The sequence below is a fragment of the Chiloscyllium plagiosum genome, chromosome 12, assembly GCF_004010195.1.
Source record: "Chiloscyllium plagiosum isolate BGI_BamShark_2017 chromosome 12, ASM401019v2, whole genome shotgun sequence".
NCBI classification, from domain to species: Eukaryota; Metazoa; Chordata; class Chondrichthyes; order Orectolobiformes; family Hemiscylliidae; genus Chiloscyllium; species Chiloscyllium plagiosum.
Window position 1 is genome coordinate 46344776 of NC_057721.1, and position 26532 is coordinate 46371307.

At 38.3% G+C, this 26532-nt stretch overlaps 1 protein-coding gene across 1 annotated transcript in view; it reads left to right on the top strand.

Moving 5' to 3' along the window:
* Positions 1-24353, top strand: part of tbx15 (T-box transcription factor 15) — a 101605-nt gene extending 77252 nt beyond the window's left edge. The window contains exons 7-8 of the mRNA XM_043700961.1: positions 11069-11166; positions 23278-24353. Coding sequence (XP_043556896.1) covers positions 11069-11166; positions 23278-24056 — 877 coding nt within the window. The 3' untranslated portion in view covers positions 24057-24353. The remainder of the gene's footprint in view (positions 1-11068; positions 11167-23277) is intronic.
* Positions 24354-26532: the final 2179 nt, after the last annotated feature.

A 26532-nucleotide genomic window follows, 5' to 3' on the forward strand; every position in this document is an offset into this window, starting at 1 on the left:
TCTTTGTATCCGTCTCACAGTTTACTGTCCTACCTAGCTTTGTTTCGTCTGCAAAATTGAAAATATTACATTTGGTTCCCTCATCTAAATCAGGAATATGTATTGTTAATAGCTAGGGTTTAAACACTGATTCCTGTGGTATCCCATCCAGTTATTGTGTGCTATTGGGAAATGACACATTTAATCCTATTCGTTGTTTCCTTCTCTATTCTAGTGTGAATAGAGCCCTTGATGTGAGTGCCAAAGCGTTCACCATGTGGCATAACACTCCATGTAACTCCATTAACCTTAACTAGCAAGACAAACCACCAATCACTTCTGCTAACTAAGCAACCAGCAGTAGAAACCAATCAGCAAACCACCTGAAGGTAGTTGATGATGTCTTCAAATAGCACTAGTGATGTAATGAGGTTAAGATATAACTAAAGCACCAGCTAAAGCACTGAAATTGGATCAATTCCACTAAATACTGACCACCATCACATTCTGCCTGGTCCGTATTCCTCTAGTGCTAGCTCTCAATCTCTGTGCTAACAATTTCAATAGAGTAATGTTTGGTGCGCTATGATATAAGAGTGCATGTGTGTACTGACACTTTCCTCAACTTGAAACAGCGCACCGGGAATATAGGTGCTATGAATATGAATTTTGCAGTCCAAATTTCTCACAGCATGGAGGTATTTATTCAATCCTCTTACGATCCATCTTGTGCACTAAGCAAATTTCAAGTAAACAGGAAGACTTATGTGAAAAGAAGGGTTTGGATTTTTTATTAATTTGGATCATTGCAACTGGAAAACCTGGGTTGAAGTGGTTGAATCATCAAACCCTGGAAAATTAGTCAGAATCTTCCTGCCCACATGGATACAGATTTATACTGGGTGTTTCCCAAGTACCCAGCTCATTTGTATCAATCCTAACTTGGCTCTTTGAACACAGGCAGAAAAAACATTCCACATGGAGAAAGCAAACAAAACATGAAAATGTCAAGACTCAGAATGAATGACATTGAAAAACACTTAATAAAATGTCTGAAGCTCTTCTCAGGTCCAAAATATTTGAGGATGGAAAAGGAAAGAGACATTGCCCTAATACATAATACAGGATGCATGTGGAACCAATTAAAGTGCCAATATTGAAGAAATCTTTTGTTGTTTTCATGCAACAGACTAAATGATTTACACTAACCAGATTTTCTTTATTTAAAAACGCGAACACAGAGGGAGCAAAATTGTTACAAAATGAAAGTGTTATTGCACGTTACTTAACTTCTTTATATTGAGCTTCAGTTGACACTTTGCAGAGCTGAAAATGCTGCTCAGCTATGAATACAAAGTGTGGTTCATTTAATTCTGAGGATGAAAAGCTGTATGTCCACTGAGAAGTACAGCAAATGTCATTCCATAAATGCACGTGTACTCGTGCCTGGTCTTCAATACTCTTAAGCAACAAGTTGCAGGCATTGATCATGTTCCAACGCAACCTCTTGATTTGGAGCACTTCAGTCTGAACTGCTGGCAACATTGGCTCTAGCGATAGGTCCCTGAGAAGTGGAGGCGGGGTATTGCAGGCACTGGAGCACAGAAATGCTGGGTTAAATTTTGAACTTTAAGGACCATGGGTTGGTGAAAATGGTGCCATTCATACCCATCTGCTCCTACCCCCAGCCCTGCTGAAGCTGGCTACCCTCCCACTCCTCATCCTAACCTACCAGACATGCCAAATCCAACTGCTGTGACCTACTCAAAGCATCTACATGGCACCCTATCTACCAGTAGAATGCTTTCTTATCTACCCACTTCTAAACTTATGCACTTACCTTTCCTCAGGCACTATCAAATTGCCTTTGATTCCTTTAACTCCTGAAAAACAACAGCAAATGTCAAGAGAACACTCCTGCGCTGAATGCAGTTTTCCCTGGATTCCACTGATATTTGGGACATGCCAGACTCAGAATCTTGGGCAGTGAACTTATTGATAGCTAGTTGTATAATTTGAAAGAGGGTAACCATTGGTTGTATCGATTCCGATGGTAATCAAGATATCAGGACCATTGTGTTTAAAGACTATTCTTTGCAGGGCCTTGGAACTCTGCAATTACGGCTTGTACAACAGTGAGAGGGATTGTACACAGGAATGTGTCATCCAAAAGTATTTGCACTAATCCTGGCTTTGTACCTGGAAATCAAGTATAACATTCACCAATTTCTATTCCTCATCTTCTCCTTGTGTCCATTCCTCACCAGATTTCCCCTCCCCTCTGTTTAATCCAGTGTAGAGTAATGATGCCTATCTGTTTGAACCTGAAGGCTGGAACTCTCTCACTTCTCTGGCATTGATTTAGATGAAAGAATTGCAACCTTGAACAGTTCTGCACTGTGTCAGTCGCTTTGTCCCATGTTAAAAACCCAACTTGGGGCAGGCAAAATTATCCTTTAGTTGATGTTGTAAATGTAGATGCTGTTCTTTAGGAACAATGTTTTCTGGATCTTGTAATACAAATTTTAATCAAGTATTCTGAAGAGAGACTGGACAAACTCAGGTTGTTTTCTTTAGAGCAGAAAAACTGAGAGAGGACCTGATTGAGGTCCATAAGATTGACAAGAAGTTTAGAGGGGATCTGAGGAGGAATTATTGGTGTAATTCTGGGATGCACTGCCTGGGAGGGAGCTTGAGGTAGGAAACCTCACAACCTTTAAAACAGCACTGGAATGAGCACTTGAAATGTCATAACATTCAGAACTATGGGGCAAATATATAGGCAAACTATGGAAAGTAGGCTTAGTGTAGATTTAGTGCAGTTTAGTCCGTGCACATTTGATAGACTGAAGGGTCTTTTCTGTACTGTATGATTCTATAATTTCTTATTTAACCGAAATTTGGTGAATGTGATTCATCACATCATCTTTGAAATTTTGATTTTCAAGGGCTTAATCATGAAACATCTTGAAAGTACTTTTTGCTTTCCATTGTAAGATTTCTGTTTATGGACATTTAAATAAGAACGCCTACCCTTCTAACAAGGTCAATCTTCAACTTTTGCTGTTATGTCAGTGGATGTATGGGAGGAGATCTTTACATGTCAAACGTCAGTTGAACTTGGGTTGACTCACAGTGGAGTCTCACTAATGACTGCCAGTTTAAACTTTGAGATGGAAATTCTCTGTTTCTGAAACACCCCATGAGTAATTTGTTCCTGTTTTATCAAATGATTGTCAGCATGGGGTGATCATAAGTAGAAAAAAGTGAATATTGTTGTAGCATAATCATATTTTAAAAAGAGTTAACTGGGACAGTATTGTAGATATTCTTGGCTGATGTTATGGGATTCTCTCTGTTCTGGCTATAATAGCCATTTTTGTCACCCCTCTGTTCTCTGTGATTCTCCCACCCCATGTCAATTTTTAGAGCAATATGTAGCAAATGGAGCTAGATGCGGAACTCGCGCAGGGCTGTGCTGCACCACTTCATCAGATTTATCAATGACTGCGAAGCATGTCTTCAGCATTTAGGTGATGTTTTTAAGTAACATTGTAGTGACAGAATAGTCATTGTTGGATCTGTAATCAACTTTACTCTTGTGATCCACACTAGTATTGTTAACTAAGGTAATAGAGGAATGGAAACACTGTGCACTCCCTCAAGGTGAAAGCCACATCATTTCACCAATTAAAGATTTTCATATGTATGAATTCATGACAAAGTTCATTCATGACTATGCATAAGTGGAGTTGAGCCAATTTTCATTGCTACACATCATGCAGTGATGAAAGGGAATCCATATAAATACACTGGTTCCACTGCTAGCTGTTTGGGAATTCCATCATCTTTAAACAGTCTCATTGCCTGTTCAAATGAGACCTTGAATCAATATAGAAGGTGATGAACTCAGTGATGCGAGAAATTAAATATTTTATTTGATTGAAATTATCCACTTCCATCAGACAGAAAATACCAAAAAAAAAGAAAAGCAAAATCATATGATTGTAATGCAAGGAAATTGCCAAAGCTTGCAATATGCAAGTCTCATGACACATTAAAAGCAATTCTAACCTTATTCTACATCTCATCAAAAGAATATAGCTGACACATATACATACCTCTTATATTAGTTATTACTAAGATGCTGTGAAGCTTGTTGACAAACACTGATATCATGCATGCTTAGAATTGAATACTTAACATGGAAATTCATGAGAATGTCAATTCAACCTAGTAACTGTGTTTGGAATTTATTGCAGTGTTTAACTCATTCATACAACATTTTATAAGTCAATAAAAGTTGGCAACTGGAACTATGACAAATTTGAGGACTGTGGGATTGCTGCAAAATTTAGAAAAAAATAGGGTAAAGTTTCTGCTTTGCACACAGCTGGCAATCTAGAGGTAAAATGCACAACATAATTAAACTGGTTTTTTGTATTGAAGTTCTGGTTTAAGAGTCCACACAAATTCATTTGCGTAATTGCAACATAACAACCTTGCATGATCTAATTTGTATTGTTACATTGTTAAAATTTATTATTCATAAAAATATTAGTTATTTTTCAAATAATTACTTCATGAGACGGGAGATTATTTTATTTCAGCTACAAATGGGACATAACGGAACATAATTGTTTAGTTTTATCACTTTAATTGGAAAAAAGATGTCCTGCTTGTATTTAAGAGTGAGAACCTGTGCAGTTCTACCATTGTAACTGAACATTTGTTTGACACAAGATATAAACATTTTTAATAAGTGTCTAGTGTATAACTTGGTAGTTACCTAATTTTAAATCATGGAAAGTTTGAAGAAAAACTACAGTGAACCATTTATAGTTTACAAATAATCATTTGATCATACAGAACTTCAGTATTTCTGACAGGAAACGCATTTTGTTGAAGCTTTCACCTTGCAATCATGAGGACAATTTGCAAGGAATGCCAGAGTGGATTCTGGTTGGTAGAGATGTTGCCATGGACAGTGCACCAGTTAGTGATGATTGATAGTGAACTATTAACAAATTTATTTAAATTTTAAACTGGCCATACTGACTCTTATTGGTCAAGGCATTGCACTGGGAAATGACCTAGAAATTTCTGACATCTACTTTGTTGAGTTGAAACAGTTGCAGTGTGTGTATACATGTTCATTCTGTTTGCAAAGAACAGAACCTTGTGTATTAATATATGCAGCTTCCAGAACACACTTGTGCCACTTTACACTCCTGACTCATCAATCCTAGATTGGTGACAGAAAACTGCTCACATGCTTCAGGGTTATGTTCAATTGCAGAATCAAATCTGATGTGATCTACTGTGTTATGTGTTTCGCAAGTGCAGGCTGAGGGATATTCATTTGATACAACCGCCAGTCCTTGGCATATATGGTTTACGTATGTAGCATCACACACACACTGGATTCTTTTACCACCTTATTCATTTATGTGACATGCAGAATGTTCTTCTGGCTTGATAGCAGAATCCCATAAGTGGCAAGCAACATTCATAGAGCTACTGCATAATAGTAGCTTGTAACAGCTAACTTCACCTGTTCCTCAAATGTTTGAGATACCTGACACTTCCGGGATAATCTGAGTTTAGGGTTAAGGTTAGGCCACTTTTCAGGACCAAAAAGGGTGGCACATTCATGAGTTTGCATGAATGCAACATGAAGTTATTTGATCAGGATAACCATTATCCTGAAAGATAGCTTTGATATGCCCTACTTCTCTCACACTACTTGTTTCAACTCAACAAAATAGGTGACAATCACTCTTTCGTTTATTTCTCACAGCAGTGAATCAGAATTCACTTGGTTACTTTAAAACTTAACTAAGCTTGGCAATGAACTGACTGCTATTATTGACTGGTGTATTCTCCATGGCAAAGCCTCTACCAAACAGAGTCCATTGGCCAACCAATCTGCACTCTCCTCTTATACAAAAAAATGATTTTTCTCTTTACTTTAGTACTGCTCATAAATTGTCTTGTGAATGCCAGACAAAAAGCTTTGACAAAATGTGCTTTTTTTTCAGCGATATTCATTTATCGTTTCAATTGATTAATGTTCACTAGTCAGATTACTGCTGAAAAAAAGAGACATGATGTCAAAGCTTTCATCTTGTACTCGTCAGGACAGGAGTACTAAATTTCAAACAGAACAATAGTTTACACTGATATTTTTTATAAACTGATAGTTTCAAGCATAACAAATTATAAACTATCTACATGACTAGATGAAAAGCTTTGACAACCTGTCCCTTTTCTTGGCAATACTGAAGCTCTGTAACATAAATAAATAATAATCAGAGTCAAGATACTTTAAGACCCTTAGCACAGTAAAAGTGAGCACCTTTGTGCTTATAGAAAGATTAATATTAAGAGTCTCCTGAATGTTGCATGGCAATTTCATTAAAGTCTGTTGGGAATACAGGCGAGAGCAACTGCTATTGTGATAGCTTTTACGATGCCAATGTTAAAGATGATCCTCGATGGGTTTGCACTGGAATAAAAAAAAACAGACTTTTTTTCCATACCTTTAACTATGACAAAATTGCAATTCTGGTTGAAACATCTTGCATGCCAGTTCAGAACTACAAGGAAATTGTGTATAATGCTACAATCCTTGTAGAGATTGATAACCTTTTGAAGAGCTCAATTTCCCAATAGCCATGGAAATTACCAACCCAATCAATATAATTTCAAACATCGTTTAACAGACAACCAATACACTAAAATTAAGGAAAGGACATACTTCCATGTTAACAAATTGAAATATTTCTTAAATAAATGTACTTCAAAAATTATTCTGCTCAGCATAATTTTTTCTTGACCCGACTTTCACCACAGTAACTCCATGTTCCTTTAATCCCCAAAGTTTTTGTCAGTTTTGTCACTTTTTTGAACAGAAAGCTAAATCTAGGATTCTGCAAAATAGTTTTTCTCTACTCATCACAGCAGTGACTGCTCTGTCCCTCCACACAACTGTAATTTGCCACTCCCTCAGTTTCTCCAAAGTAATTGACCCTTTACTGTGAATCAAGGTGAATATTTATAGAAACTATTGCTTGCAATTTCAATAGGATTAATTTGAAGTTCCTTCCCCAGTAGTAGCCACATCATTTGGGTCTGCCTCTGGGTAGAAACTTTTAATATGGCCTGACCACTCCTTTTTACAAAAATCTACTTCATTTTAATTTAAAGGAGACCTTTTTAATGCACAGCAATTCAGTAAAGTCCAGTATTTGTAACCCCTGCCATGTTTCACAATCTTTTACTGTACCAATGGCTCCCATTTCTACAATGTTGTGTGAAATATGATGAGCTGCAAACTATTTTTCATCATCAACAAATAATCATTCAACTACAGTAAAGCTCTTGTATTTTCTCTTATTCTATGCAATATCAAACCGTAAAAGAAATATGTATAAATTCAGCATTATAACTTTATGAAGTCAAAAGTTTTGATTTTTGTCATGCAATGTCTCTTCAAAACCTTTACAGCTCATGGAAACCAATTGTGTGTGTTTATATTCTTGCGTAAATGTAAGTTAATTGTTGGGTTAAAATCTGCAGAATAAACATGTAAATCTAAGCATATCACCAGGATATGTGGAGTGCAGAACAGCTGTACTATTAGCAAGCCCAACTACAATTCCATTTGGCCTGAAGTATTTGCATTGCAGTGCACACATACAACTGGAAAACAGTGATGGATGGCTTCTCTAATTGGACAGAGCTTCAGTCCGATAGATGGTGGTGGGAGTAGAACTACCTGCTGAATGAAGACTAGCAAATGTGTGGAACAGTAAAGGGAAAACAGAAGTCTTCTGAGACCGACCTGGTGAAATACGTGAATTGGATGGAATTTGATTAAAGATAGATTTCGTAAAGTAAGAGGAATAATGAACGCAACAATTTTCTATTTGCTTAGGATTTTAATCTTGAAGTAACCTTTTTTTGTGGAAAGTCAATGCTATACACAACTATTACAAGCAGTTGAGGAAGGGTGATTCAGCTTCTTTCATGTTAACCTTCTTTCAGACAGTTGCAACAAATATTTTTCTTTCTTTTCAGCTATATTACTACATCAATTAAAATGCAGTTAATTAGATCAAAATGAAGGAGCTAATCACAAAGCTCCCTTACATGAAAGAAATAGGATTTGATTATCTACAATCCCTGAGAAAATATAATCAAAACACAATGTCAAACACACACACAAACACATGCAGGTATTTCATTTATAAAGGTAAGAATAACCACCTTACAGTTTAAAGATCCTTAGAATCCTTCATTATAGGTTTTTATCCTGAGGCTACAGCTGATTAAGTGTTGGCTGATAGTCTAACATGTGGCAAATATTGTAGTATCCCTGAGGTCTCAGTGAGTGGTCATTTTCCCCAAATTTTAAGGTGTAGTATCTTCTTAAAAACTAAGAAAGAAATAGAGAGAGAAAGAGATTTCCAATCCTTGCTGTTACCAATGAAATTCATTTTTCTTTGTGTTGTTACTCAAAAACAGTTGCTGATTCATTTGTTAATTCTTAAATCTGGCTCCATTGTCCTTCTAAACTGACCAACTGGAAGGTGAACCTTTCATCTCACGGTGTATGAAATTAAAAACAAATGTGAATTAAGACAGAAGATGCAAATTTCTTAATACTGACTTAATTGCCTGCTTTTGTTGTCAATAGATACAATCATAATTTTAGTGCAGGTAGTTTTATTTATTCTGCCAGAGTCTTCTGGACCTACCTCAATCTATTGTCAGGTGATCACGGCAGTCAATTTAGATCAGTATTTGTCCTTTCCTTAAACCCATTTTAGTCCATGAAAAGTCTCAGCAATAATAATCTGATGATGAAAGTTGACATTTGCTCCATATTTACTACTATTGTAACACAATAATGATATAGCAGCTAATATTATCAACTATACAAAAGAAAAATACACAGCCTTTATTTGGAGATGTGGTGATATGTCTTTCAGTAACACACATCACTCAGTATTTGAAGTAAAAATCAAATGAAGAGTATATGTGTATGGTGGGGGGTGGGGGGGGTGGGGGGAAATGGGGAAGGATGGGCTTGGGGAAGGAGAACAAAGTAAAAGTTTGGGAGAAAGATTTAAGAATGTCTATTGAGTGTACTGCAATACTGGAGAGATGTAAAATTTATTAACAGTCAAACTAAAAGATGAGGGAATATGTGAAATTACTTTAGAGTTTAATTTTTTTCTGTTCTTTCTTTTGTTCAGCTTGTGCGTTTTTATTTTTTTGGTGCCAGTTCATCTCCATAGAAACCTCTTTCCAGTGTGTGCTTACTGCTTGATACAACACCTCAGAAAGTTACAAGCATAATATGTCCCAGCTGGTTTTGTGTGTGTGTGGTTGAGGTGCAACAGATGTGACTGAATAATCACAAGTATGGTCTAGTGATGACATTTTGTTCTGCCAGCGCCAAGTTTCCTCATACCATAGACCAACTACCCTAGCACTTGTGATTAAAGTCTGACAGGGCTGAACAAAAAGGGTGTGCAGGGATGATGTTTCCCCTGGCTGCATCACAGTCTCAAAATTTAGTAGGGTCATTTCAGACTGAGATAAAGAGATATTTCTTTACTCAAAGAGTGTCGAACCACTACCTCAAAATTCTCCAGAATGCTCTACCACAAAATGCAGTGAAGACCAAGTCACTAAATATATTTAAGAAAGAAATAGATATATTTCTAGAGCTGAAGGTGTCAGTTGGTATGGTCAGAGTGGGAGTATCAGTGTGAGCTACAGGATCAGCAATGATGATGAATGACAGAGTGGATTCAATTGGTGGAGTAGCCTATTCCTGCTCCTATTTTCAATGTTTATAGCTATAACCACATAGCATGTCATTAGCCATCATCCTATCCCCTCAATATAAAATTAATCAAATCAAACATTGCAAAGTAAAGCCATTCAAATAATTTTATTCTTCTACATCTTCAACTTCAGTTAAACATCTATTGCCAAATCATGTAGCCTCATCGCCTGATTTATTTTGTGCTGAAGGTTCTCTATTCACCTATGCATCCCCCTTTGTAATTCTCTCCACTGTTAAGCTTGTTCTGCTGTCTTTTACATCTGTCGTCATACCTTTAGCCCTTTTTTCTTATTATCATTTAAACCTTTCAGGTTCTGCAGCGTACTCTCTGTCCATTCTTACAACACTGTTCCCATCCTTTTCTTGTCTATCATTCTAACTTCTCTCTTTTCATCACTTTCCTTTTTTCTGCAGCTGATTAACCCAGTCATCTTTTCTGTCAGAAAGTCATACCTGTCTTCATAGGCTACCCATTTATGAAAGATACATGGCAAAGCTTTTCTGACAGGAGAATATATTTTGCCTATCTAAACACCTCTCTACGTTATTAATTCCTTGGTGCTTTTCTAATAATTCTGATTCCAGATATAAAACTTCCAAGATCTTTTGTGAAACTTATTACAATTTCTTTTTCATTACATGTAAATAATGCCATAAACATAACACCCTTTCAGTAGAAACTTTGTGCTATTTTCTTTTGTTGTAAGGCCAGAGGCATACAAAAGTAGTTGGAAGGCAAAAATAATGAACTGACAGTAAATGTGTGGAAAATAGCATCAACATCATCTGTCAGTACCTAATGAACTGAAAATGTTAAACCAATATCCCACCTACTCCACAGTTCTTCTCCTTTAGATTAATTACCCATAAGCAATGTTATTTTGAGAAATTATTTTAAGAAATAAGTGAGCATACATGACATAGATGTAAGAATTGTGGAAGACCAATAATAATGCAAGAGTTTTATAAGGTCAAAATTGCAAAATTAAATGACCTCTCATTATACATTATGCAAAAGAGCCATGGCTCAAACTAAAGATTTCAAACCTATAAAACAAGCTGTTTTACGAGTTAAGAATAGATTTGTGGAAAATGTCGGAGCATAAATCTTAGTCGAACAGTGTGAGAAAAGAAAAATGCCCCAGCTGGAAACAGGACAATGGGGAGATTGATGTGTGTGTTGAAGCTATACACAGTTATATTTCCTCTTTGCTTTCTTTTGATCAGAACTGGCTTAGAGGCCATTATGGAGACATATGCCTTCTGGAGACCTCCTGTTCGGACCCTCACATTTGAGGATTTTACCAACATGCAAAAGCAACAAGGTAATGTCCACCTATATTCTTCATTTCTTTCCTGTATAGGCTACAAAATTTTAATGGTTATTTTCACAGTCAATGTTTGATTACCTCCTAGACTTGTAGTTATATAGCACTGTTAATGTCATAAAGTCTAGAATTAAGAGTCCACTGATGACCATTAAACTATTGTCAATTATTAAAAAACATGTCTGCAAGTGGCTACAAACCCGCAGTAATGTGGTTAACTTTTAACTGCCCTCTGGGCAATTAGGGATGGGCAATAAGTGCTCACCCAACCAGTGATGCCCACATCCCATGAATGATTTAAATAACCCAAGGTGTTTGACAGGAGCATTGTTTCACAAGATTTATTCTTGAATGACATAAAGAGACAATAGGACTTGTAACATGAAGTTTGATTTAAAGAGGAGCACCTTAAAGAAGAAGAAAGAAAAAGAAGGTTGGAAAGATTCAGGAATGGAATCCAAAGCTTACAGTCTTGGCAGCTAATGTTGGGATAATTAAGATTGGACATGCTCAAGGAAGCAGAACTGGAGGAAAGAAAATTATCATGGAGAGGGATATAGAAGATTATGGAAAGGGGAACCATGAGGTCTTGATGGAAGTTGAAAACTGGACATTACTTACCTATGAGCCAATGCAGGTCAGAGAGCATAAGAGGAGGATGAACGATATTTCTAATGAGTTAAGACACTTGCAGCAGAGCTTTAGATGACTTCAGGTTTATGACTGCTGGAATATGAAAGACCAACCAGATGTGCATTTGAATAGTCAAGCATAGAGGTAAGGGATAGGATGAGTATTTCAGCAGAGAATGAGTTGAAGAAGCTGTGGAGCTGGATGAAGTAATAAAGGAAAAGATATGAGAGTGTAGTAAAGACATGGGCTATGTAGTTGGCAGCTCATCTCAGAGTCAAGTCTAATACCAAGGTTGTACGCACCTTGGTTCAGTCTCAGTCAGTTTCTAGCAAAGGGATGAAGTTGATAAGAATTTGTCACAAGGATTGAGAACAATGATTTTGATTGTGGCAATATTAAGTTGGAGAAAAGTTCTGTTCATCCATTAACAGACATTGGACGAGCAGTCTGACAATTTTGAGTGATCAGGAGGGGTGGAGGTGAGTTTAGGCTGAGTGGTCTCAGCTTACACGTAGGAACTGAAGTGTTCTGATGATGTCACTGAGGGTCAGCGTGTAGATGAAAACTAGGGACCAAGGATAGATTCCTGGGGGCGGGGCATCAGTGGTAACAATACAGTTGGGAGAAGAGAACAATATGAAAAAAAGACAAAGTAAGGTTGATACTATCAGGTCTGAAGCAGGGGATGGGAACTGGGTTCTAGGGGTGGGTGGTATGATGTAGGGGCAGATCAGGTCTCGACTGAAGAGCAGGGCATAACAGAGCTGCAATGGGGGAATGGGGATCAGCTCCCATGGCATGGGAGGGAGTGAGCTCCCAAGGAGTTGTTGATCGGGTTGGGTCTGGAGCAAGTGAAGTGGGGTGTAGAGCTTTCCCTGGTCCCAGGAGAAGGAGGATGGTGTGAGTGCTGCAGGAGAAGGTGCAGTTTCAAGTGTGTGGGGTAAGTAAGGAATGATTTTAATAGTTACTGAAGAGTTAGACAATGGCCCACATTTTTTGTTGGTCAGGCAGTCATTATATCAGTGTCGATGGGAATTGCCCATGGACACATTGTGGACTCCCCATTGTAGCAGCTTCTGAAGGAATTGCTTGGGAAATTGAAGATTCTGCTGGGAATTCTCCAATGATTGGAGGACTCCAAAAGTATCCATTTACATCAGACAATGTGGAGAATTCCAACAAAATTAGGTATGTATACTCAGGAAAAGCTGGAATATTAAATATGTAATGTGGCTCCTGAATTACTGGGAGGAATTGTGGTTTAGAAGGTTAAAAGACCTGTGAGCAAATTGGAGATCTGAAGCACACGTGCTATCTCCATTCACGCTTTTTAAGTAAACTGAGATGTGTCGAAGAAAATCTGAAATCATATGCAAACAGATTGATGTCACCACATTTACTTTTAATAGCAGTGTCTTGTGATGCAATGGACTAGGAGGATCGGGTTCAACATATAATGCATTCAATCAGGTTGATTAAAAAATATATTGAATTCCTGAGTTGCTGTCAAACTGACTCCAATTTCCCCAACAAACCCACAACTACACTTCCTCAAGACCATATACATCTCCCAAACCCATACCCAACCCTCTTCATCCCTCCCCCAAGAGCTGACCCCTCTTCACCCTCGCAAGACAACCCTGCCCCTCCCTGATCTGGATTCAGCTCCTCACTTCTCCCACTCCGGACCCAGTCTGTCCTCACCTACTGGGAGCCAAACACCCCTCTCCTGACTTTGGTACTAATTGGGGCTCTACTCCCCAACACTCTAAACACCTGGGACCTATCTCACCTTGCCACTGGACCCAGACCTCCCATCCCCTACCATCTTCTAGCCTGTCAGTTCTGATTTCTCTCACCTACCCTGAACACTGCATCAATTACCCAGTAACCTGGCACCCTGGCTACTCATGGGCACCCCAATTCTACCCACAGCATCCTGCCCACCTGGTTGTCCACCTAGCTGACACCTTGCATGTGTGGCACACTAGCCAACTGGCACTGTCACTTCTCAGCACCCTAACCCTCACCACCTTATCTACATACGGTTTCATAGGAGCTGTCACAGTGGCTGTCAGGATCTTTACATTTCAGAATCTGGCAGCTGACTGCGGTGAAAAAGGGGGAGTGGTTTGCCTTCCTCTGATACTTTTACACTATGAAAGAGCTGTCAGAATGCAGTTACTCCTTTGGAATCTCCTTTCAGAAACCTGGATCTCTCTCCAACAGAGAAAAAGAAGGGCATACATTGCCACTCCTCTCAAAACATATGAGGAACGGCTGAGGATACTGGGATTGTATTCATTGGAGTTTAGAAGGTTAAGGGGAGATCTAATAGAAACTTACAAGATAATACATGGCTTGGAAAGGGTGGATGCTAGGAAATTGTTTCCATTAGGTGAGGAGACTAGGACCCGTGGACACAGCCTTAGAATTAGAGGGGGTAAATTCAGAACAGATATGCGGAGACATTTCTTCAGCCAGAGAGTGGTGGGCCTGTGGAATTCATTGCCGTGGAGTGCAGTGGAAGCCGGGACGCTAAATGTCTTCAATGCAGAGATTGATAAATTCTTGATGTCACAAGGAATTAAAGGCTACGGGGAGAATGCGGGCAAGTGGAGTTGAAATGCCCAACAGCCATGATTGAATGGCGGAGTGGACTCGATGGGCCGAATGGCCTTATTTCCACTCCTATGTCTTATGGTCTTATGGTCTTAAAATCCAGCCTGTTGTATTTAATAGTCTGACATTTCCTGAGCAGTAACTTACTTAATTTCTTCAGTGTGTCAAGTCCTCTGACTTAAATGGAGATTTTCAGAGGGTTCCATATGTACAGGAGTAACCCAGAGGAACTTTCAATTTCCTGGGTAATTGTTTTTGAGTCTGCAATGCTAGGGATTGTGTAGGCTCCCCACAGAAACCCCAGGCTATAGAGTCATCATTGAATTCTAACAGCACAGAGGAAGGTAGTTCGATCATCATAACGTCATAATTTTCTTGCTTTTGTACTCTGTGCCTTTATTTATAAAGCCCAGGAGTCCCTATACCTTTTTAAATAACTTTCTTAATCTGCCTTGCTACCTTCAGTGATTTGAGACAAATAAACTGCAGATGCTGGAATCCAAGGTAGACAAGCAGGAGGCTGGAAGAACACAGCAAGCCAGGCAGCCTGGTTTTCTGTGTTCTTCTAACCTCCTGTTTGTCTACCTTCAGTGATTTGGCCACATATACCCCCGTATGTGTGTGTGTTCCTGAAATCTTTCAGAATTCACCCTTTATATTATTCCTTCTTACCAAAAACAATCGCTTCACATTTTTCTGCATTAAATCTAATCTGCCACATATCTGCCTATTCCACCTTCATGTCCAAATTCTTTTAAAGTCTATCACTATCCTCCGTACAATTCACAATACTTTCCAGTGTTGTGTCAACTGCACATTTTAGATTCATCAGCTCTCATCAACACTTTCTTTTTATCTAATCAAAACACTCAGGCAAGTTAGTTAAACATGAAATGCTGTGTCCTCAGCCATGCTGGCTTTCCTTAATTAATCCAACTTGTCCAAATCACTGTTAGTTTTCCCCCAGATTATCAATTCTAAGAACTTTCCTACAACCAAGGTCAAACCAATTGACCTGTCATTACTGGATTTACCTTTGCACACTTTTTTTTTAATAAGGATATAACATTTCAAATTTCCCAGTCCTCTGGTGCCACTTGGGCCCTGCGGCCATTGATGGATTGGAAGATTATAGCAAGTGCCTGAGACATATTCACTTAAACGTAACAACTCTTCTTTATACTCCTCTTTATCAATCTATAACCCATCAGTGCTCAGCAATCATTCTGTAATAATCAGCTCACTGACACTCAGTTTGAATTCTTTCAGGACTGCTCAATTTTTGGTGTTATTTCAGTCTTGGTCCAAACATGGACAAAAGAGTTGAACTCCAGAGGGTAAGTCAAGAGTGTGGTGCTGGAAAAGCACAGCAGGTCAGGCAGCATCCGAGGAGCAGGAGAGTAGATATTTCAGGCAAAAGCTCTTCACGAGCACCACACACTCTTGACTCTAATCTCCAGCATCTGCAGTCCTCACTTTTGTCCAGAGGTGAAGTGACTGCTCTTGACATCAAAGTAGCATTTGACTAGGTATTGCTTCAAGGAGCTCTCGCAAAAAATAGATTTAGCGGGAATCCAGGCAAAACTGTTTGGACTTAGGCCCAGCAAACAAAGACAATTGTGTTGTCAGGCATCAGCCATCTCAGTCCCAGTACGTCACTGCAGGAGTTCTTGTGGTAGTATCCTAGACCCAACCATCTTCAGCTACTTCATTAATGACCTTCCCTCCATTATAAGAAGAGAAGTAGTGATGTTTGCTCATAATCGTACATTTCTTCAGCACCATTCACAACTTCTCAAATACTGAAGCAGTCTGTCTCCATATGCAGAAAGACTTGGACAACATCCTGGCTTGGGCTAATAGGTGGCAAGTAACCACACCATTTTCAATTACCATCTCCTACAAGAGAGATCTACTTATATCACCTTAACATTTGATGGCATTACCATCGCTGAATCGCTTGCTAACAACATCCTGGTGTTGCCATTGAACAGAAACTGACAGGACTAGTCATACAAATGTAGTAGCTGTGAAAGCAGATCAGAAATTAGGAATTCTGCAGAAAGTAACTCTTCACCAGTGCCTGTCCACTAAGGTACAAGACAGGAGTTTGGTGGAATACTCTTCAGTTGCCTAGATAGAAGCTCAAATCTATCCACAATTAATCAGCTTCCTTGATTGACATCACATCCACCACTTTCAAGATTCACTCCCTTTGCCACCAGCACACAGAAGCAACAATGTGTACCATCTACAAGAAGCACTGCAGTGATTCATCAAAGATCCTTTGACAGTACCTTCCAAGCCTGCAACCTCAATCATCTAGAAGGACAGGGGCAGCAGATAGATGGGACCACCACCATAACTTGCAAGTTTCCTGTCCAAATTACACAACATCCTGACTTGGAAATATATTTCTGTTCCGATACTGTCACTGGGTCAAAATCCTGGAATTCTTTTCGCTGTGGGTTTTTTCAAGAAAGTGGTTCACCACCACCTTGCCAGGGCAATTCGAGATGGGTGATAAATACAGGCCTAGCCAGCCAAATCACATCCATAGCAATAAAATAAAATTTGTTTCACTGTAACTACAATGAAGACAGATTCATTAAACTATATAGGGGAGGAAGTGACCTAGTGGCAAAGCCCCTAAATCTTAATGTCCATCCCTCTGCAAGAATGTAAGCTAGGTCAAAAAGAAGCTGAAGGTTTCACATATTGAGCCTTGAATTCCAAATTCAGAAGCTTGTCAGATGAGTATTAAAACTGTCAAACACAAACCTTTGAAATAAGTGATTTATGACAAATTGTAGCAAAATAGAGTCTTCCAAATAGGGAAAGTGATAGTAAACAGTGCTCTGTTTCATTAATCTCCGTCATTTAGCAAATCATTCCAGGCTGTATGTTTATTTAATTAGGACATGCTTCTCTCATTCTGAGGTTTCTTTTTTCAGGTAAGTTAAAGAGCTATTCCTATTTCATCTGAAGCTGATTGAAGAAATGAATGTATAGCATTGAACAGATGGACAGTGTCATATTTTCCTTACTTTGAGGGTCTTTGTCAAAATGCTTAGGAAGGTGCTGTGCAGCCAGTCTGAGAATTAACTACTCAATCTTATTGTGGCCAGGAAATTTAAGAGACACATTGAATGAATTGACATCTTGTTCATCTGACAAAGACATTTGCATTGCAACTACAAGGCTGGATTGCTAAATCTTTATGCAGGATTATACAATGTAATAAAACCTGGTTAGCATGGTTGTGATTCAGCCAGAGTCCTCTCAAGGCAATAACTAATCCATGAAATCAAATTTCTGATCGGTTTTAATCATCAAAACTGAATACATCATATTTTATCATGTAAATTTAGTTTATAATAATTTACAAAGTTGATTTCAACATTTTCATTATAATTGTTCATTTTATTTCTTTTTACCTTGAATTTTTCTTTCCCGTGTGAGCTGTGCACAAGCTTCAACTTAGAAAAAGAATATTAAATCTGTTTCTAGATCTTCATGAGGATTGTAACCTTAACTTGTTTCCTTCTCGACAAATATTCTTCTAGACAACATAATTAATTTCATACTTTGTACAAATCATTTTGGGGAATAATGGGAAAAGCTTATTATGTGGTGCTGTAGTGCATTGTTGATATATTGTATTTGGTATCTGATTGCAAATATGGAAGAACAATAGATTACTGTCACATGTTGTGTTTGCAATTCAGTTTATTTTATGGAACAAGCAAAGTGTCCTCCCGTGATGTTTCTAAATTCTTCAATGTAATGTTAAAGCCAATTATACCTATTTTCAAATCGATTCAGTAAAAATTGTTATATTAATGAAAAACAATAAGCAAGTCATACTCTAATAATAATAGACCATTTTGACCCTTAGCCTAATTGGCAAAGGATACAACTTGTGTTTTCCTCTCATTTAAAACCAATTGAGTGTTCTTATGAATGCCAATTTCATACTGCCCAGAGCAACGCATGGTTTTACTTCTCTCACACTCTCCCATTGTTTTCAATTGGAGACACATTCTATATGTGTAATAAATCCTCGTTGCTTAAGACAGTCTTTTATGATGTCATAGAAAAGACAGAAAAAAGTCACTGGGAAAATGTTGTACAAATGCCAAATGTTGAATAAAATGCAGTATCTTTCAATCATGGTTTGGAATAGATCCAAGTTTGGCAGATTGATTTATTTTCATATTCTGATTCATCTTACATAGTTACTTTATTCTGCTAGATGCTGTATTTCAGTAACAATCCATAATATTTGGACTGACCAAAAGTATTCTGCCTTTTTTCAATCTGGTCTCCAAGGTTAAAATCAATTGCACAAAGCTGAATTCTAAAACTATCATTGGCTCCATATTTCAAAAGGAAAAAAAAGGAAGGCTTGCATTTATACAGCATTTTTCACAATCACAAGATATCCCAAAGTGCTTTACAGCTACTGGAGTACATGTGATGTGTAGTCAGTATGTAAGACAGGAAATACAGCAGCCAATTTGCACAAAGAAAGTTCCCACAAACAGCAATATGATAATGACTATATAATCTGCCTTAGAAAAACTTTGATAAACTGGGTAAAATGATTCTGCTATTCAAAATATCCAGCTGATGAGGTCTCGGTCTACCGTCTCAACCAAAATTACAGCAGTACAGTAATCCCTCAGAACTGCAATGGGCATCTCAGGTCTGACTTTATGCTCAGGTCCTCGAGTCGGATTTGAATCCATAGCCTTCTGAGTTAGAGTTGAGCTGGGCAGACTAAATTATGGTTTTCAAAAGGGAATTGGATAATTGGATTTCTGTTTGAAAACAACGAGTTTGCAGGCTTGGCACAGACATATCAGGCCAAATGGCTGCCTCCTCAATCAAATTCCTTCTATGATATCATACAGGTATACAACAAATCTGCTGTCAGTTATCAAACAGCCCAATTTTCCTTTCCATTGGTCGGTAAATCCAAATCTGTGTAAAGTAATGCAATTACTCATCCGTTCCATCTAACAACTTCACTTTCTGAACAACATTACCTCTTGCTTTCTCAGATATTTGCAGTGAAGTAGTCCCCCCACCATGTAAATGGGGGTTACGTTGCAAGACCTACCGCGGATGCCCGAAACTGTGGATAGTAGCAAACGCATTCATTTAAATGGGAAATTTACCTCCCCAGCAGCCGCTTGGTCCCTGGTTCTCGAATGTTCCATGTAATATTTTTGGGCTACAGCAAACTGCGGGTAACTGCAACCATGGAAGCTAATTCCGCAGATATGGCGGTTGCCCTGTATATAAGTCAACCCGGGTGTAAAACACCCTCATGAGCTTAAGAATATGCAAATTAGTGGGAGCACCCCTCAATGCTGCTCTCCCATTCAATAAAACAATTTGATTGAAGCCTCACTTCCATGTTTCTGTCTGTCCTGATACCCTTTCACACCTTTTAAATCAAACTCTATCCAACTGTGCCTCAAAAATATTGTCTACATCTTATTTACATTGTCATGACATTTTGAGAGAAATAATTTTACCCATTTGCATCAGAATGGAGCCCGCTCATTTTTAAATTGTATCTGCTCGTTCTAACCTTTCGCACAAGAAAAAAAAACATTCTTTCAGCACTTGCCCTTGTCAAGTCCCCTCAGAATCCTTTTAATTAAAGCAAAATACTGCAAGTGCTGGAAATCTGAAATAAAAACAGAAAATGCTTGAGAAACTCAATGAATCTTGTGCTCAGAAAAAGAGTTAATGTTTTGAATCAAATATGACTCCTCTTAGGATTCTTTTCATTGCAGAAAGGAAATTTTGAACTCAGCCTCTCGCTGTCTTTGTCTCTCTCTCTTTCCCCTCTCTCCACAGATGCTGCCAAACCCCCTGAGCCCCTCAGAATCAGATATGTTTCAAACCTGTCTTTCTTCTAAGTTCCAATGGATAATGACCCAACTTGTCCAACGATTCCTCATTAGATAACTCCCTTATCACTGAAATCCCCCCAAAGTGAAGTATTTATGTTTTAATAGCAATTATGTCCTTTTTTAAACAAGAAGACCAAACTTTGCACATTGTATTCTAGTTGTGATCTCATCAATGCCCTTTGCAACGGTAGAAAAATAAGCCTTATTTTTATATTCCATTCTCTTTCTAAGAAACAGTAGTATTTTATTTGCCTTCCTCAACACTTACAGCACCTGCATATTAAGCTAGTGTGATTTATGTAGTAGGACACCAAGTCCCTCTGTACACTGAGTTCTATAATTTCTCTCCATTTAAACAATTTATCACTTTTTTTGCTTTTCCTCCAAGTTCACATTTTTGCAAATTTTTCTAGCAAATGTCAAATTTCTGTCTGATCATTTAACCTTTATCTTTCCTTTGACTCTTTATGTTCTATTTAGCATTTATATTCCTACCTATCTTTATGTCATAGCAAGTTTAGCAACTATACATTTGGTCCCTTCTTTCATTTATACAAGATGTAAGGAGTTGAGACTCCGGCATTGATGTCAGTGGCACTCAGTTTGTTACATCTTGCTGACCCTGAAAATGTTCATTTGGGTATACTTTCTGTTTCCTGTTAGCTAACCAATTGTTTATCCATGTTAACCCCTATACCCAAAGTTCTTATTTTGTTTAATACACTTTGATGAGGTATTTTGTCAAATATCTTTTGGGAATCTAAGTACACCATATCAACATCCTGCCTCATATTTCCTCATAGATTTTCCCCATCTTAGTTGTTGAACTAATTGGTCTATAATGTCCTTCTTTCTGTTTCCCTCCTTTCATGAATGATCACTTTCACTATTTTCCAATCTGATATAATCTAGGTGAACTTTGGTAAAATAAATCCAATGTAGTTACTACCTCAGTAGTCACTTGTTTTACCTGAGGAGGTTCCAGGTCCTTTGTTTTCTGCCAAATTTTAGTTCTAATAACCTTCTCAGTACCATTTCCCCAGTGATTGCAAATATTTTACCTTTTAGTGTCATAGAGCTGTACAGCACGCAGACAGACCCTTTGGTCCAACTTGTCTGTGACAACCAAGGATCCCAACCTAATCTAATCCCATTTGCCAGCACTTGGTCCATATCCCTCTAAATCCTTCCTATTCATTTACCCATCCAGATGCTGTTTGAATGTTGCAATTGTACCAACCTCCACCACTTCCTCAGACAGCTCATTCCATACACGTACCACTTTCTGCGTGAAAAAGTTGCCCCTTTGGCCTCTTTTAAATCTTTCCCCTCTCACCCTAAACCTATGCCCTCTAGTTCTGGACTCCCCTTCCCCAGGGAAAAGACTTTGTCTATTTACCCTATCCATGCCTCTCATGATTTTTTAAACCTCTATAAGCCTCCGATGCTCCAGGGAAAACAGCCCTGGCCTATTCAGCCTCTCCTTATAGCTGAAACCCTCCAACCCTGGCAACATCCTTGTAAATTTTTTCTGAACCCTTCTAAGTTTCACAACATCCTTCCGATAGGAGGGAAACCAGAACTGCATGCACTATTCCAAAAGTGGCCTTATCAATGTACTGGACAGCTGCAACATGACCTCCCAACTCCTGTACTCAATAGTCTGACCCATAAAGGAAAGCATACCAAACATCATCTTCACTATCCTACCTACCTGTGACTCCACTTTCAAGGATTGATGGACAATTATTTCTGGGGTGTTATTTGTATCCTCAACAGTGAAAACAGCTGCAAAGTACTATTCAATTCCTCTGTCACTTTCATATTTGCTATTAATACAGCTCAGCTTCTTACTGTTGAGGACCAAAACTCTCTTTAGTTTCTCTTTTTGCCTTTCAATTAACTATAGACACTTCTGCTTCTTCTAGCTTATCTTCATACTTACATTTCTCCCTATATTTTTCTGTGTCTTATATTCTGTCCATTCTTCTAAGCTACCACAAATTTTTGCAAAATTGGATGATTTGTCTTTTAATTGAATACGATCTTTAATTTCTTTAGCCACAGATTGTGTCCGTCCTCTGGACAAAATGTATCATTTCTGAGTACTTCTAAGGATTCCTCTAAATGTCTGCCAATTTAGCTCTACAAATCCATCACTTAAACCTAATTTTCCAGTTCACTTTAGCTCGCTCTATCCTTATAATTTCGTTTACTCAAGTTTCAAACACAAACTTTTGCAAACAAACTGAAAATGGAAATAACTGCTGAGAAGGTTGGAAATTTCTAGGTGTGGAAATGTTAAAATAAATAACCCATAAGATACAAGTAGAATAATGTATCACATTGTCCTTTTTTTATTCATACTGTCCTGTATTTGCTGTTCTTACTTTAGAGAAACAACAAAATTAATTTATTTTTCTTGTAGATAAAACGTTGTGGTCCCATTTCATAGAATCTGAGATTCTCTACAGTGTAGAAACAGGCCAATTAGCCCAAAAAGTCCACACTGACCCTTCGAACAGTAACCCACCCAGACCCATTCCCCTACCCTATTACTCTACATTTACCCAGACTAATGTACCTAACTCTCACATCCCTGCATATTATAGGCAATTTAGCATGACCAGTTCACCTAACCTGCACCTTTTTGGATTGTGGGAGGAAACTAGAGCACCCAGTGGAAAGCCACACAGACAAGGGGAGAACATGCAAACACCACACAGACAGTTACCTGAGGATGGAATCAAATCTGGGTCCCTGCTGCTGTGAGGCAGCAGTGTTAACCACTGACCACTATGCATTTGCACTTGCCCAATGGATTTTGAAATTATCTTCAGTTGCTGGATAACTTGCAAAAGACTGGAAGCTGATTGAATTTGAAGATTCTTTATTTATCTGGTGTTTTCTGTTTTGATTTCAGGAGGTAGTACTGGAACATCACCAACAACTTCTAGCCCAGGAACTCCATCCCCTTCAGCATCTTCCCATCTACTGTCTCCATCCTGCTCCCCGCCTACTTTCCACCTGGCCCCCAACACTTTTAATGTTGGCTGCAGGGAAAGTCAATTCTGCAATCTCAACCTCTCTGAATATCCAGCCTGTGCCCGAGGCAACATGGCTACCCTGCAGAGTTATCCAGCTCTAGCTGAGGGTGGATATAATCGACTACAAGGTCCCAGTGCTTCTTCTCAACCACCGTCAGAAACGTTTGTTCCACAGAAGACATCTTCACTAATCTCTGCAGTACCCACCCCTTCTTCTCTGCAAGGCAACAACAAGATGGATGCTTACAGCAGTCAACTCCCACCATTTACTGCTTCCCAGTTTCAGTACGTCATGCAAACAGGAAGTCCTAATTCTAACACCTCTTCATCTCACATGTTTAGTGGTAGTCATGTCCAACAGAGTTCCTACAATGCCTTCTCATTACACAACCCATATAACCTTTATGGTTACAACTTCTCTGCCTCCCCCAGACTGGCAGCCGGCCCTGAGAAACTTAATGCCTCCCAAAGCACTTTACTCTGCTCCTCTTCTCCCAATGGGGCCTTCAGCGAGAGACAGTTCTTGTCCACGGGAATGGATGGGATGCATATGATTGGCTCCACTCCTTCCCAGCAGCCTCAGAATACTTGTGACACCAGACAATATGGGACTGTCCCAGGGAATTCTTCTCAAATGTCAGTGCATATGGTATAAAAAGAATATTTAACAAAAAGTCTTTACCTGAGTTTGTCCATACACACGTAGCACTATGCACTAGTGGTTGATGTCAATACTAGCAGCAGTAAAATTATGTCTCCAAAGTGTATTAATATTAATCTTCCCAATTTCAGTTAAAATCCTACAAGGACCCAGAACAGAATGGTCTTTGAAACTGTAATGATATTGGGAGAAACAAGCCCTAAGTAAAACTATATTGAACACAGAAAATGTAAATGTAATTGGGTATCTATCATTGTCTAGAATGTGATATATTTACCCTGTTACACAACATACAGAACAAATACAGAATTCTGCTTCAAAAGCAGCATGATTTCCCAAAATTGGACAAATGCCTGTCCCTTGCAGCAACACGTGTGATTTGCACTGAAATATATTGAAATATATTCTGACAAAGTATATTGTCTAATTTTGAGGAAAAACTGGTTACCTTTCTCAATACTAATAAGTATTATGTCTCATTTAGGATCCTTCCTGTATTCCATATTGTTGTGTTCAGAGCTGTCCAATCAGGAAGTTGTACTGTAGCATTTCAAAAATGGCCCATTCCGATGTCACTTTGGTGTTTGGCCCTTAAAAGAAGATCATTGTTTAAGTTTCTAAGAAACAAGCTCATTTGTCTTTATATTTTCCTTTTCTTTTGCAATTTTGCAAAACTGTAATATTGACAATTTCAATAACTGACTCAAACAACATGTAGAAAACACAGTGTATGTATTTGAATTCAATGTGAAGAAAATGCGAACATTTCTAATCAATGCTGGAAAAGCTATTAATAGTGAAACATGATTACTTCTAAACTGCTTGTTTTAATCAACAGTGCACTCATCAAAATGGAGGATAATGTTGTGCAAAGAGCAAAAGTTTTTAATGAACCCAATTAGATAATAAGTCTCTAAGGTTGTCCCATTGGGCTCCTTAATTTGGGTGGGCCATATTAACTAGCAGAAAGGCACACAAAATTTACTCAATCTCTGACTCTTAGGACATCATAGCTTCACCAAAAGAAGAATAAACACTTACTAAGATGGTCACAGAACTTGGTGAACTACCTGCAAAGAAACTCTTGATTCTTTTGTGCTAAGTGTTTGGATCTGCTAATCTAATAACAAGAACTTTTTCCAGTTCAAATAATTGTGCTTGTAAAGAAGCAACCTCCTGTAAACGGATCTGTACATGAAATTAAAAAAAAAAGTGGGGAATGAAACCATGCTTCTGAAAGTGTTCCTTTTAAACAAACACTCCCACTACAGTTGTGCTTACATATTGTGTGGCGCCAGGCAAAATGTATGGTAATGCATTTGCATGGAAAACAGACGAAGTTCAAGACGTTCTTTATCATAGCTCCACTGCCAGAGAACAGACATGATCAAAAACTGTGGTGGCCAGGCAATGTTATGCTTGGAGCGAAAGAGATTGAAACAATGACATCTCTGGAGACTAAAGTCCAGCTAAACATCTCACACCAATGTCATTAGGATCGTCCCAGTCAGCTGTATCAGCTTTCCTTCATATTTAACTTGTACTCTTTCACTCAAAATTAGAATTAAAGTTCAAAAGTCAGACTTATTAAGCATTTCTGATGATTGCCAGTGAACCTGGGCTCTTTTCTAAAACTCTTTATGCCTTTAGGTCTTATTTTTAAGCCATTAGTGAGCTCAGGTGTAGATGCATCTAGAACATTATCAATTACAGCCACACCAAACAAAAACTTCCAACATTCCTTTGGAATTTTCTGCAAAGATCCTTGGCAAGAAAATACCTTTTCCAGCATTTTGCATCAGTACTCTTTAATAATAGCAGTACACTAGCAATAGCTTCCTATATGCTACATTCAGTTGATCCTGACTGCAAATATTGTCTTTTCAACTCCCCATCCCCAGAAGATTTGTGAAGCTGTCTCTATCCACAAAAACAGCAAATGAATCAATTATAGGACTGCTTTAAAAACAATTATTTTTCATTTCTGGGAAGAACCAAACTGTTTTCTGGTGCTTCCTAAGTCTACCTGACCAATCTCAGTGGCCATATGAATAAAGTCCTATAATTTCTCAGAAAGGGACCTTTCTACCTGAAGAACATAATCAATTGTAGACTTGAGAAAAAGTTTGAAGTGCCTCAAAGCATAAAACTATACAACCCCAAACACTCAGGAAAGGTTTTAGCACAGCCAACTCCATGAGTATGTGACTGATCTTTCAGGGAGAAAGCTAACAGACTTGACAAAAAGTCCAGTAGTTTCCTAAATGAATAAGTAAATGCCTCATGAAAATAGCCTTTCTCTTGTGCAAACAATGATCCAATAATAGAAATTGCTAGAAAATCTCAGCCGATCTGGCAGCACCTGTGGAGAGAAATCAGAGTTAACGTTTCAGGTCCAGTAAACCTTCTTCAGATTTCTCTCCACAGATGCTGCCAGGCTTGCTGAGATTTTCCAGATATTTCTATTATT